The sequence below is a fragment of the Mytilus californianus genome, unplaced genomic scaffold (assembly GCF_021869535.1).
Source record: "Mytilus californianus isolate M0D057914Y unplaced genomic scaffold, xbMytCali1.0.p SCAF_20, whole genome shotgun sequence".
Taxonomy (NCBI): domain Eukaryota; kingdom Metazoa; phylum Mollusca; class Bivalvia; order Mytilida; family Mytilidae; genus Mytilus; species Mytilus californianus.
The window spans coordinates 8,051,512-8,064,613 of NW_026262669.1; the positions used below are offsets into that span (position 1 = coordinate 8,051,512).

Sequence of the window (13,102 nt, forward strand, 5' to 3'; positions counted from 1 at the left end):
TGGTTAAAATAGGGCGATACAACACCAAGGTTCAATTATTCTTATATTAGGATATACTAGAAGAAATGTTTAGGAAGTTTTCATGATTTTTGTTAATGTCTATATTGCAGCTTATCTGTATTATTTTCAGTATGTTTTTCAAACGATACTTCAAAGAAACATAGGCCTGAGCGAGTAAGATCAAAAACAAGTAAAAGATTTAATATGCCAATGGGAATGCCTAGTGGACCTGGAGGAGGTCATGGAGGATCTAGTCCAATGGGAGGAGGACCCTTTCAACATGGTCAAATGTCTAGTCCGGGAATGGGAAGTATGATGGGTGGTGGAGGTGGCAATCCAATGCATGGACCAATGACTGGAGGTGGACGTTCCAATAATCCAGCTATGACAGGACCACATTCACCGGGTCACACATCAATGTTCAGTGGATCGAGTTTTGGTTGTATACGTCATCAAATTGTGTGTCCACGATGGTGCTTAATCATCGATGAAATGGGATGTCACTCCTGTCCGTGTGGTCCTGGTATGGTATTAATATAAATTTTTTAGTGTGCACCAATTAACAAAAAACATTGATTTAACTCATGTTTACACTTCTTTATTATTTTATTCATGTTTAGTTTTATGATATTTTCAGAGGTCGATCAAAGTATCATCTGATAGCGAATTATAATGAAAAATACGTTTTCTCCCGAAAGTTGCGCATAATTGAAACGTTCGAAAATGTTATGGAATCTACCTTTACTTGAATAAAAAAAAATCTGAAAAAGTTTCATTTCCCTGTCATCACACAATGTAGATATTTCTTAAAACTATTAGAAAAAGACTTACACTTTTTCTTCCACGAAATATATATATTCTTAATTCCGATTGCAAAACGGTAACACCTACTTCATATAATTCAATCAGGAAAAAATATATAAATATTTCACTAAAAACTACATAATTTATGTTCCCTCTATGTCGTGATATGATGCAGATATGCTCCTCTTAAACGAAAATACACCCAAGAACTCTTATAAATTAATGACATTAATATGATTTTGCTATTTTAAAAAAAGCTGCAGGAATGGCGTTGCCACAAAACAATCTGATGTCATCTATAATGTCGACAACAACAGGAAACTATCATACAGGAAGTTCAACAACCGGAAACGGAAGTGGAGAAAAGCAATGCCTAGGACAACTGTTATGTATGTCATCATGTAAAAATTCCTACACTTTAGGGCCTGTTGGACACGATGGCTGCCGTTCTTGTACATGTGAATCAGGATCAGGTAAAGAAAGTATTGTGTATCATTTTTGTCAACTCCTATCACTTGAAAGTGTTATACACCACATATTTGACTCTTGAAAACAATACATTAAGAAAGCAATTCATTTTTGTCAAGTATAGAACCTAGTGGAGAGAAAAATATATACTTATATAAGCTTGCCCTGTTGTATAACTTTCAGTATAGAATATAGTTTCATGTAAAGATATGTTACCAATTTCAGACAGTATTTCTAATAACTTTAAAAAAAGGACCATTGTAAATAGTTAGTTATTCATTTATTTACTTAACCTTATTTTTATTTTATAAATCATGTATTGAATAAGCTTTCACCTTGTATTTATACTTGGAATAATATATTTTAAAGACCAATACTGTATTAAGATAACGTTTTTAAAACCATTTCAAAACATTTTTATTTTGTTGTCTATTTGTGGTTAAAACATTTTGTTTGCATGTTATTTCATAACCAACAATTCCCTTTTCTTCACATTTAAGGATACGGATATGGTAGTGGTTCTTCCGGCGGATATACAGGAGGTGGAAGTTCCGGTGGTGGCTCAAGTGTTTCAGGAGGAGGTTATACAGGATTCGGAGGAGGATATACTGGTGGGGTTACAGGTGGTTCTACGTCAACTCACACGAGTCATCAGGTCTCAACAAACCAGGTAAAATATGTAGTACAGCAAAAGAAGGAATGTACTGCACTGAAATTATGCATGCAATCATGTGACACCGGGTACCAGTTGGGTGCAGTTCAAACTGATGGATGCCATAAATGTTTTTGTCCTCCAAAGAAGACGTATGTCTATGGTAAGTTTTAATTCTTTGTTACATATTATACAGCTTTGGTTTTCCTGTTTGAGTGGTTTTACACTAGTCATTTTTGGGGCCCTTTATAGCTTGCTGTTCGGTGTGAGCCAAAGGCTCCGTGTTGAAGGTCGTACTTTGACCTACATGTATAATTGTTTACTTTTTACAGATTGTGACTTGGATGGAGAGTTGTCTCATTGGCTCTCATACCACATCTTCTTATTTCTATTAATTTTATAAAAAAAAAACAAAAAAAAAACAAACAAACCGAAGCGTAACATGATAAAATATTAAACGCGATGATGGATACATTGTATTCGTCTTGCTACCCAGTTTTTAAATGAACTCTATATAAAAAATAAGAAGATGGGGTATGATTGCCAATGAAAAAACTCTCAACCAGAGACCACATGACATAGAAGTTAACAACTGTAGGTCACCGATGAACAAAACCCATACAGCATAGCTAGAAAGCTTTAAAAGGTCTCAAAACAACAAATGTAAAAAAAAAATAAAACGAGAAACTAACGGTTATTTTTGATGAAATTACATTGGTTCAACACTTTACCATCAGTGCAAGTCATGTGTCATTATTGAATTGTTGCAGTCTATCAGTGCGAGTCAGGTGTCATAACCTCTTTTTACAGTCTGCTAGTGCATAACATGTTTAAGAACCTTGCACTGATTTTGTTTCAATATGTCGGGACATGTCATGTGTACAAACATTGATTTCAGTGGCTTATGAGTTTAACGTATAAGCTCGTTTGAGGTGAATTTCACGTGAACAAAAAAAATAGTATCTGTCATGTATTTAATTAAATTTGAAAATTTGAATGTTCATTCTTAAAATAATTGCCTTTTTACACTTTCAGTTCAGCCACAAGTACAAGTTGTCCAACCTCCAAAGAAACAGTATGTTTATACAACTCAAGTACAAACCTATAAACCAGTCGCCAACACATTCACGTGTACCAGTTCATTCAGTTGTCAATACGGATGTAATGTTGGATACAAGTGTGGAACCGATGGTTGTCCAATCTGTGAATGTATTCATCCGCAAGGTAGTAATTAGAAAGCGAACAAATGTTTCCGCAATGAAGTATATACATAAAAAGTTGCATGAACATATATAGTAGACACCGTTGATATTATATTGTTCCATCCTTAGCATGATCATAATTAGAAATTTCCTATTACATTTCATGTTTTATTTTGTGTAAATCAGAGTTGTAAAGAATAAAAATTTGCCGTGTACTTGCAAGAACAGTTTACGGTTTCACTTCACTTTTTCAGTCTAGATTCTGAATTAGACATGCAATTGTAGTATGACTTTTCAATTTTTTTTTTATCTCTTATGTCAAAAACAAATGAGGACAACTGTGAACATTTAAGAATGCAGCTATTAAATTTAATAAATCAAATTTCTCTTTTATTTTGTTAAACCTTTGCGTATTGTTTATGAACATCAAATATTCATAAAAAGGTCAAGGTTAAGATTAAAAGACATAACTTTGTTCTTCTATCACTTACTACTTCTACCGAAACATACATCATTATCAGTTTATCAGTTGTAGGACTCCAAGTAACAGAAGTAATTAGACCTCAAGCAGTACAGTGTACTAGTTCCTTCTCCTGCCCTAGAAGTTGTCAACTGGGATATAAATGTGGTACAGACGGGTGTCCTACCTGTGAATGTCTTATTGCTGTTCAGACCCAGTTGGTTAACACAGGTAACACATTGTACATTTACAGTTAATTGTCGTATTGCTGTGCAGTTGTGTCCAGACTCAGGTTGTTAACACAGGTAGAATGTTTAAATATAACTGCGAACGATTTATTGCTGTCAGGATTCATGTTGCAAACATAGATACATACTAGTATTTTATTAATTAAAAATCGCTACAATTATAGAAATGAGATGCTAAACCGAAATTAAACTTGTTTTCTCTGCCTCTAGAATCCAAAATTATGATGAAAAGTCACGTATCATGGAATTGACATTGCATGAATTATCACTTGTTATAATGGTTATTTGGTAGATAAAGACAATAGGAAGTGTTCTTACTGCAGTATAAAAGACATTCTAAATGTATCGTATAACTGTACAATCCCCTATAAATACAAATTGTGAATCAGGTTACTAATAGTGAATCAGGTTACTAATAGTGAATCAGGTTACTAATAGTGAATCAGGTTACTGCAAAGCCTTATTGCTTTTCATACTCAGTTTTGCAGAATATGTAAGCTTCGTCGTATCATTGGGCAATACAGATATCAAATATCTCGCATGTATACACGTAGTCATCATTAGTTACTAGTATTTATGTCAGAATATGTAAGCTTCGTCGTATCATTGGGCAATACAGATATCAAATATCTCGCATGTATACACGTAGTCATCATTAGTTACTAGTATTTATGTCAGAATATGTAAGCTTCGTCGTATCATTGGGCAATACAGATATCAAATATCTCGCATGTATACACGTAGTCATCATTAGTTCCTAGTATTTATGTCAGAATATGTAAGCTTCGTCGTATCATTGGGCAATACAGATATCAAATATCTCGTATGTATACACGTAGTCATCATTAGTTACTAGTATTTATGTCAGAATATGTAAGCTTCGTCGTATCATTGGGCTATACAGATATCAAATATCTCGTATATATACACGTAGTCATCATTAGTTACTAGTATTTATGTCAGAATATGTAAGCTTCGTCGTATCATTGGGCAATACAGATATCAAATATCTCGCATGTATACACGTAGTCATCATTAGTTACTAGTATTTATGTCAGAATATGTAAGCTTCGTCGTATCATTGGGCAATACAGATATCAAATATCTCGCATGTATACACGTAGTCATCATTAGTTACTAGTATTTATATCAGAATATGTAAGCTTCGTCGTATCATTGGGCAATACAGATATCAAATATCTCGCATGTATACACGTAGTCATCATTAGTTACTAGTATTTATGTCAGAATATGTAAGCTTCGTCGTATCATTGGGCAATACCGATATCAAATATCTCGCATGTATACACGTAGTCATCATTAGTTACTAGTATTTATGTCAGAATATGTAAGCTTCGTCGTATCATTGGGTAATACAGATATCTAATATCTCGCATGTATGCACGTAGTCATCATTAGTTACTAGTATTTATGTCAGAATATGTAAGCTTCGTCGTATGATTGGGCAATACAGATATCAAATATCTCGTATGTATACACGTAGTCATCATTAGTCACTAGTATTTATGTCAGAATATGTAAGCTTCGTCGTATCATTGGGCAATACAGATATCAAATATCTCGTATGTATACACGTAGTCATCATTAGTTACTAGTATTTATGTCAGAATATGTAAGCTTCGTCGTATCATTGGGCAATACAGATATCAAATATCTCGCATGTATACACGTAGTCATCATTAGTTACTAGTATTTATGTCAGAATATGTAAGCTTCGTCGTATCATTGGGCAATACAGATATCAAATATCTCGTATGTATACACGTAGTCATCATTAGTTACTAGTATTTATGTCAGAATATGTAAGCTTCGTCGTATCATTGGGCAATACAGATATCAAATATCTCGCATGTATACACGTAGTCATCATTAGTTACTAGTATTTATGCCAGAATATGTAAGCTTCGTCGTATCATTGGGCAATACAGATATCAAATATCTCGCATGTATACACGTAGTCATCATTAGTTACTAGTATTTATGTCAGAATATGTAAGCTTCGTCGTATCATTGGGCAATACAGATATCAAATATCTTGCATGTATACACGTAGTCATCATTAGTTACTAGTATTTATGTCAGAATATGTAAGCTTCGTCGTATCATTGGGCAATACAGATATCAAATATCTCGCATGTATACACGTAGTCATCATTAGATACTAGTATTTATATCAGAATATGTAAGCTTCGTCGTATCATTGGGCAATACAGATATCAAATATCTCGCATGTATACACGTAGTCATCATTAGTTACTAGTATTTATGTCAGAATATGTAAGCTTCGTCGTATCTTTGGGCAACACAGATATCAAATATCTCGCATGTATACACGTAGTCATCATTAGTTACTAGTATTTATATCAGAATATGTAAGCTTCGTCGTATCATTGGGCAATACAGATATCAAATATCTCGCATGTATACACGTAGTCATCATTAGTTACTAGTATTTATATCAGAATATGTATGCTTCGTCGTATCATTGGGCAATACAGATATCAAATATCTCGCATGTATACACGTAGTCATCATTAGTTACTAGTATTTATATCAGAATATGTATGCTTCGTCGTATCATTGGGCAATTCAGATATCAAATATCTCGCATGTATACACGTAGTCATCATTAGTTACTAGTATTTATGTTAGATACATCTTGTATTTTCTAGATTGCGTTGACTGTGATGATATAGACAGATATAAGCAGCACTATGTCAAACCACAGAAACAATACGTTGTTGTTCAACCTCATACAGAATGCACTGATTGTGGTACCCAAATTGTGTATCAGAAACCTCAACAACAAGTCGTTTACGTTCAGAAACCACAACTACAAACAGAATGTACTGATTGTGGTACCCAAGTTGTATATCAGAAACCAAAGCCACAAGTCGTGTACATACAGAAACCACAACCACAAACAGAATGTACTGATTGTGGTACCCAAGTTGTATATCAGAAACCAAAGCCACAAGTCGTGTACATACAGAAACCACAACCACAAAAAGTGGTGTATGTTACACAGACTCAGACAGAAACATGCCACGGATGTGAGACAAAACCACAAATTGTGTACACCAGACCAAAGCCACAACAACAAATCGTTTACATTACTAAACCAAAGCCACAGCCACAGAAAGTCTACGTTTCACAGACACAAACTTGTAATAATTGTGGAGAAAAGCAACCACAAAAGAGTTGTAAGTTTTATTTCAATGTACTCCTGAGAGTAAAAAGAGGAGAACAATAGCAACGTGGCAATCGACGTTATTTATGACAAATATTTGTTTGATAGGAATTGGACCAGTTAACACATCAATTAACGTTAACAAAACTTCCAACAACTGTCGACTGTAAATACTATATACATATACTGTATATGAAAAGTGAATCCAAGTCGTGTTGTTTTATATTGGTTACGAATGTAATCCAGTGAAAACAATAAATCAAGAAGTAACATTTATCAGAATCGAAAGCGCTATTTACCAATGTGAATTATTGAAAAATTATCATTATATATAAGCGAGCCAATACATTTTTATGAATCAGTCCATTCGGTATAACATTAAGGTGTACTTTAGTATTTAAAATTGAGAATGGAAATGGGGAATGTGTCAAAGAGACAACAACCCGACCACAGAACAGACAACAGCAGAAGGCCACCAACAGGTGTATATTCATGTGCTTAAAATTCAGTAATTTTATATTGTTAACGTTGATAGATTTTTTCCCTTGTCTTTTATTGTCAAATACTATATTTTTTTCAGTAATCGTCGGTCATCTCGTATCAAGTGGCGGAACAACTGGAGGAGGAGCTTATATCAGTGGTGGCGGCGGTTCATATTCTGGTGGCGGTGGATCATATTCTGGTGGTGGCGGATCATATTCTGGAGGAGGCGGATCCCACACGGGAAGTGGTGGATCATTCTCCGGCGGAGGTGCAGCGATGATGGGTGGTGGATCCACGGGAGGAATGACTATAGGTACTCTATCACTGTGACAATACGATAGTTCTAGGAATTTGTAGGGACGGTAATATATGTGTATAACATGTTCACTTTGAGAAACTAAGGTTTCAACTCCCTCAGGCAAAGTTGACCTTAGATGGATTTGGCTATTTGTTTTAGGTATTTTTGTCATATTGCTCTTCAATTGTTTCGGTACTTATACATCCCTCGGATTACAAATGTTTGGCTTTGGGCGTTCCTGATGAAGGTAAATCCAGAAAAGCGCTTCGGACGCATGAAATTATTAAACGTGTTGTTTTCAATTCTTTAAGACACAAGATCTAACAAAAATACAACAAAACATAAGACATATGGTATATAACACGTGCGAAATTAAAAAAAAGATTTGACATGGGGCGGTTTATCAAAACAATAATCTACCAGGTTAAACCAGTCATTTTCGTTTTAAAACATGCCAGTACCAAGTCAGGAATATGACAGTCGTTTTACATTCGTTTCGTTGGTTTATATAGCATAACGTTTGATTTTCTCATTTTTTATGGACTTCCCTCCTTTTGAGTTGACCTTTGAGTTTGGTATTTTTGTTTATTAATTTCTACGAGAAACTTGAAAATGTAAGAGTAACATTAAGTACATTTTCAACATGGCATTACCAGTGTATAAACCTTATTAATTACACAACTGGTGAATTCATTATCCAATCACTGTTTCTCGGCAAACATGTACTATAGCTGACTATGCGGTATGGGTATACTCATTGTTGAAGGCCGTACGGTGACCTATATTCGTTAATTTCTGTGTCATTTGGTCTTTTGAGGAGAATTGTCTCATTGGCGATCATACTTCATCTTCTTATTTTTATAAGCTATCACAACGAAAATAGTTACACAAATAGCTAATAAGAAAATAACGCAATCAAATTAGATACACTGCATAACTAATTCTTTCATCAGCATATCTGGAGACACGCACTCAGTCTCACTGCTTTATGAGTTCATACGATTCTCTCAGTTTTGGTTTGCCTTCCTAATCAGTTTATAGGATTTGAACATCGATTAACTTCTATTACTTTAATCAAGAACAGTTACCCGGATGCCTTTAGATCAGTTCCTTACAGAAGCTGTTCTACCCTGAAACAATTTAGGACAATTCTAGCCTTAAACAGAATCTGACCGTCTAAGAGTTCTATCATGAAACGGATTTGGACAGTTTTATCATAGAGCATATTTAGTCAGTTTTATTTCTCAAACAGTTCAAATTCAACTATAAAAGCAAACTTAACTATGAATAAACTCATCATAGATAATAGAATTAAAATTTTGCACGACGGACGCGCGTTTCGCCTACATAAGACTCATCAGTGACGCTCGAATCAAAAAAGTTAATCAGGCCATATGAAGTACGAACTTGAAGAGCATTGAGGACCCAACATTCTGAAAGGTTTTGACAAATACATGGTAAAAAGTATAAAAAAATACCAAACTCCAATGTGAATTCAAAAAGGGGATGTCCTTAAAAACAGACAAAATCAAATGTTATCAACCAACGGAACAAATGGAAACAGCTGTCATATTCTTGACTTGGTACATACATTTTTGGAAGTAATCCATTCCTGGGGCAGAAAATCCTTGATATTGGAACACGCTGTAAAATACACTCCTACTTACATGTTAATTATTATTCGTAATAAAAAGAGTTAAATGTTAAATTTTCAGCCAACTGTCCACCAATGCCACACGACTGTGAACCATCGTGTATAAAATATGACGAACCACACTGTCGGAGATGCGAATGCGAACAACGTAAGTTATTGTTAATATGGGAAGCACTTGAATGACAAAAAATCCTGTTAATGGTTTTGATCGCTAAGCATTGGTATTCAGAAGAAGTCAAATGTGTATAATTACGCAAAAAAATATATGATTACACAGTATTACATATATATATTTGCGCATTTGAAACAAGTTCCGAACGATTTTATATTTATTTCTATAGACCACACGTTGATTACAATTTCGCGTCTGATTTCTAACTAAATATATTTGAAGTATTTATCTTAGATGTTTTTATTGAAACATGAATATAACATTATGCCTTAGTAGTTGTGATATTTTTGAACTTTCGGTAGTCAAATTTTCAAGTCTTGTATTTTAGATTTTGAAATTTAACTATCTGGAATAAATATAAATATCGTTATCAAAAATATGTTGTTATATCTATTTGTATTTTATTTTCGGTAAACAAAATATTACATCATCGATGACAAAATGTCAAGTCAAATACACAGTCACCATTGTGTGCATACATTTCTTAAAGCATTGACGTCAAAAATGAGAAAGGTTAACAAAAAATTGCATGATCCTAACTTCTGCGAAATAAAATTATCAATCATAAGACAGAATACATTTTTACTTATTAACATTACTAAAGGAACTTGCAAATTCATGTATGTATCCACACCTAGAATTTAAATAGAAGACACGTTTATATATTTTATCAAATTTACTTTCATATTGTACAATGTGTTCTTGTTATTTAGTTTAACAAAGTGTTTAAAGCTGAGTTCAAATCTATCACATTTTCATAACAAAACAAACACAACGTTTCTTATTCTAAAGTTAATCTTATAGCACGTTTTGATTTCAAATTTGTAAAACATATTGACGTTTTGATAATCGATCTTAGAAGTTATTTCATAACAATAATGATGTACAACTTATGATTAATATCAATTAATTTTATTTTGCAGCATTCCCACAGTTTTTTGGCTTAATGAAAGGAAAATAAAGACACAAGGAATATGGAATATACCCTGACACATAACCAGTACCATATCACAGATTTGTTAATAATAAAAACTATGATATTAAGTGTTACATTGTCTATATCATATTTTATCATAAAAACGTCGGAAAACGACAGCAATGTATTTTGAATCTATGCGATTAAAACATGTTTGACTGGCTTTATTCCTTTCAAGTATTTAAATTTCAATTTCCGACATTATGCAATGCATACTACAATCATCTTACTAGCTTTTCTGGATTTGCCTTAATTCACCAGCAACGCCGAAAGCCGAATATTTGAAAACCAGGGATGTATAAGGACTATAAGAACCGACAAATATGAAAACAGCACGTTATAAATGTCACGCGTCCGAAGCGCTTTTCTGGATTTACCTTTATCAGGAAGGCTCAAAGCCGAATATTTGAAAGCCAAGTATGTATCAGAACCGAAACAGTTGAAGAGCTATATGAACAAAAAGAACCTGAAAAAATAGCCAAATCCATCTAAGGTCAACTTTGCCTGAGGGAGTTGAAACCCTAGTTTCTTTATAATTTGAAAATTTATAAACAGACAATTTTAGAAAGTTTTGTTATAAATCATTTCAGTACTGAAGTACTAACTACTGAGCTGATGATGCCCTTCGTTGACTGATAGTCCACCAGCAGAGATATCGACCAAGTGCTGTAACAAATGAAAACAACACGTTATAAATTCATGCGTTCGAAGCGCTTTTCTGGATTTACCTTCATCAGGAACGCTCAAAGCCGAATATTTGAAAGCCAAGGATGTATGTATAAGAACATCAACCGAAAATGACATTGCAACGTTCTAGTTTACAACGTTATAGTCCGAATAAAGACAGAACACATTTTATGTGCTCTGAATAAAACAGTATTTGCTTCTTCTTGTCGTGGGCCTATTAGAAAAACATCAAAGCTCATGTGTGGGGAATGGAACATCAGCATTAGATAGTAGCATGCTACAACGTTAATATCGAGGTGATTGTAATGGATTGAAGAGGAGGTATGATAAAAGCCATTATTCGGCTCCTCAAATTGAAAAAAAAATTAGTACGGGCTTTGCAATCCTTTCAAAATTATGTTAGATCTATTGATACATAAGTTATATAATATAATCTGGCAAGATTTTTCAGTGCATAAATACCTGTTGTGATGTCAATGCTATGTCACAAACATGTTGAAATTGACATATTTGACCTGCATTGACCATTTTACTCAATTTCTTCTCACTTTTGTTTTGACAAGGTTTAAATTTTTTTTTTTTAAAATCGATGAAGTCCTAGAACAGTTTCTTCATTTTTTTATATTATTTTTATTCAAAACTATTTCTGATCGAAAATTGAACTCTGGGAATCAATCTGAAAATCAATAATATACCTAAATTTTATTGAAGTCCTAACACATAAAGATGGAATTCATAATTTGTAAATTTGAAAAAAAAATGTGTTACTACTATTCCTCACAATATTCGCATGCAACAAATTTGAAATTCCCAAAATCAATTATCATTTTCCATTGAAATTCTAGCTAAAAAAATACTCTTAGAATTTGTGCATTTTTTAATAAAAAAGAATAATGATTTACAAAAATGTTTTCCCCTTTTTTAGAATCGACAATTATCTATCTCTTATCATATATAAATAATGTTCATTAACATTGCTGATATCATATGAGGCATCCTTGACTTATAATACCGACATAAAAATGTTGCCGGACAGACAGACATGCAGTAATTGCAGTAGGGCACAATGGACTAGTCGGCGTGGTTTAAAAAAAAAACCCAGACCAAATGGGATTAGACCATATTATTTCCCAACAAGTAAGGAACCGGAAAAAGGCATGGAAGTCCAGTCTTTTGCTTTACCAATTACATAATGAATTTTTATATGATTACAAAATGAATTGAACACTTTCAATAAATTCTGCAATGACAAATAAGCGACATCGGATCTTTTACGATCTCAGGAAAGTGGTGCCCGATCTTTCACGATCAGAAATATTAAATTTATTCAAATATTCCAATTTGACCAACTTTCTGATTTAGCTACTTCAAAATAATTTTAAGATCCATTTGAATAAAATTGAGAATGGAAATGGGGAATGTGTCAAAGAGACAACAACCCGACCAAACAGCAGAAAACAGCCGACGGCCACCATGGGTCTTCAACACAGCGAGAAAATCCCGCACCCGGAGGCGGGCTTCAGCTGGCCCCTAAACAAAATGTGTACTAGTTAAACATTAATATAGAACTATATTGCTCAATAAAGAGTAGTTTAGTCTTTCAAATAAGAAGCAAAATCATGTTTGTTTACATTTTTTATGTCATTGACATGTTGGAGAGCAATCTTCTTTTTTGTAGTTTTGTAAAAACGGTGATATGGTAAACTCAGACTTTCTAAGATACTGATCTTTTAAACCATTTTGACAGACAGTTTTGTTTCTTCAAAATTTGTCTTTATATATGATTC

The 13,102-nt window shown here is 33.6% G+C and overlaps 1 protein-coding gene across 1 annotated transcript; it reads left to right on the top strand.

Moving 5' to 3' along the window:
* The first annotated feature begins 154 nt into the window (after positions 1–154).
* On the top strand, positions 155–10,791 carry LOC127731727 (keratin, type I cytoskeletal 9-like). Its single transcript, XM_052240568.1, has 9 exons — positions 155–523; positions 1,062–1,277; positions 1,773–2,087; positions 2,960–3,148; positions 3,656–3,817; positions 6,528–7,058; positions 7,626–7,841; positions 9,542–9,628; positions 10,576–10,791. The coding sequence occupies exons 1-9, from the start codon at positions 205–207 to the stop codon at positions 10,611–10,613; spliced, it is 2,073 nt and encodes a 690-aa protein (XP_052096528.1). The 5' UTR covers positions 155–204; the 3' UTR covers positions 10,614–10,791.
* Positions 10,792–13,102: the final 2,311 nt, after the last annotated feature.

Coding starts and splice junctions, on each gene's coding strand:
- LOC127731727 (XM_052240568.1), top strand. CDS start 205: ATGCCAATGGGAATGCCTAGTGGACCTGGAGGAGGTCATGGAGGATCT. Junction 2,088..2,959: donor AAAGAAGACGTATGTCTATG/GTAAGTTTTAAT, acceptor TTACACTTTCAG/TTCAGCCACAAGTACAAGTT. Junction 9,629..10,575: donor GAGATGCGAATGCGAACAAC/GTAAGTTATTGT, acceptor TTTATTTTGCAG/CATTCCCACAGTTTTTTGGC.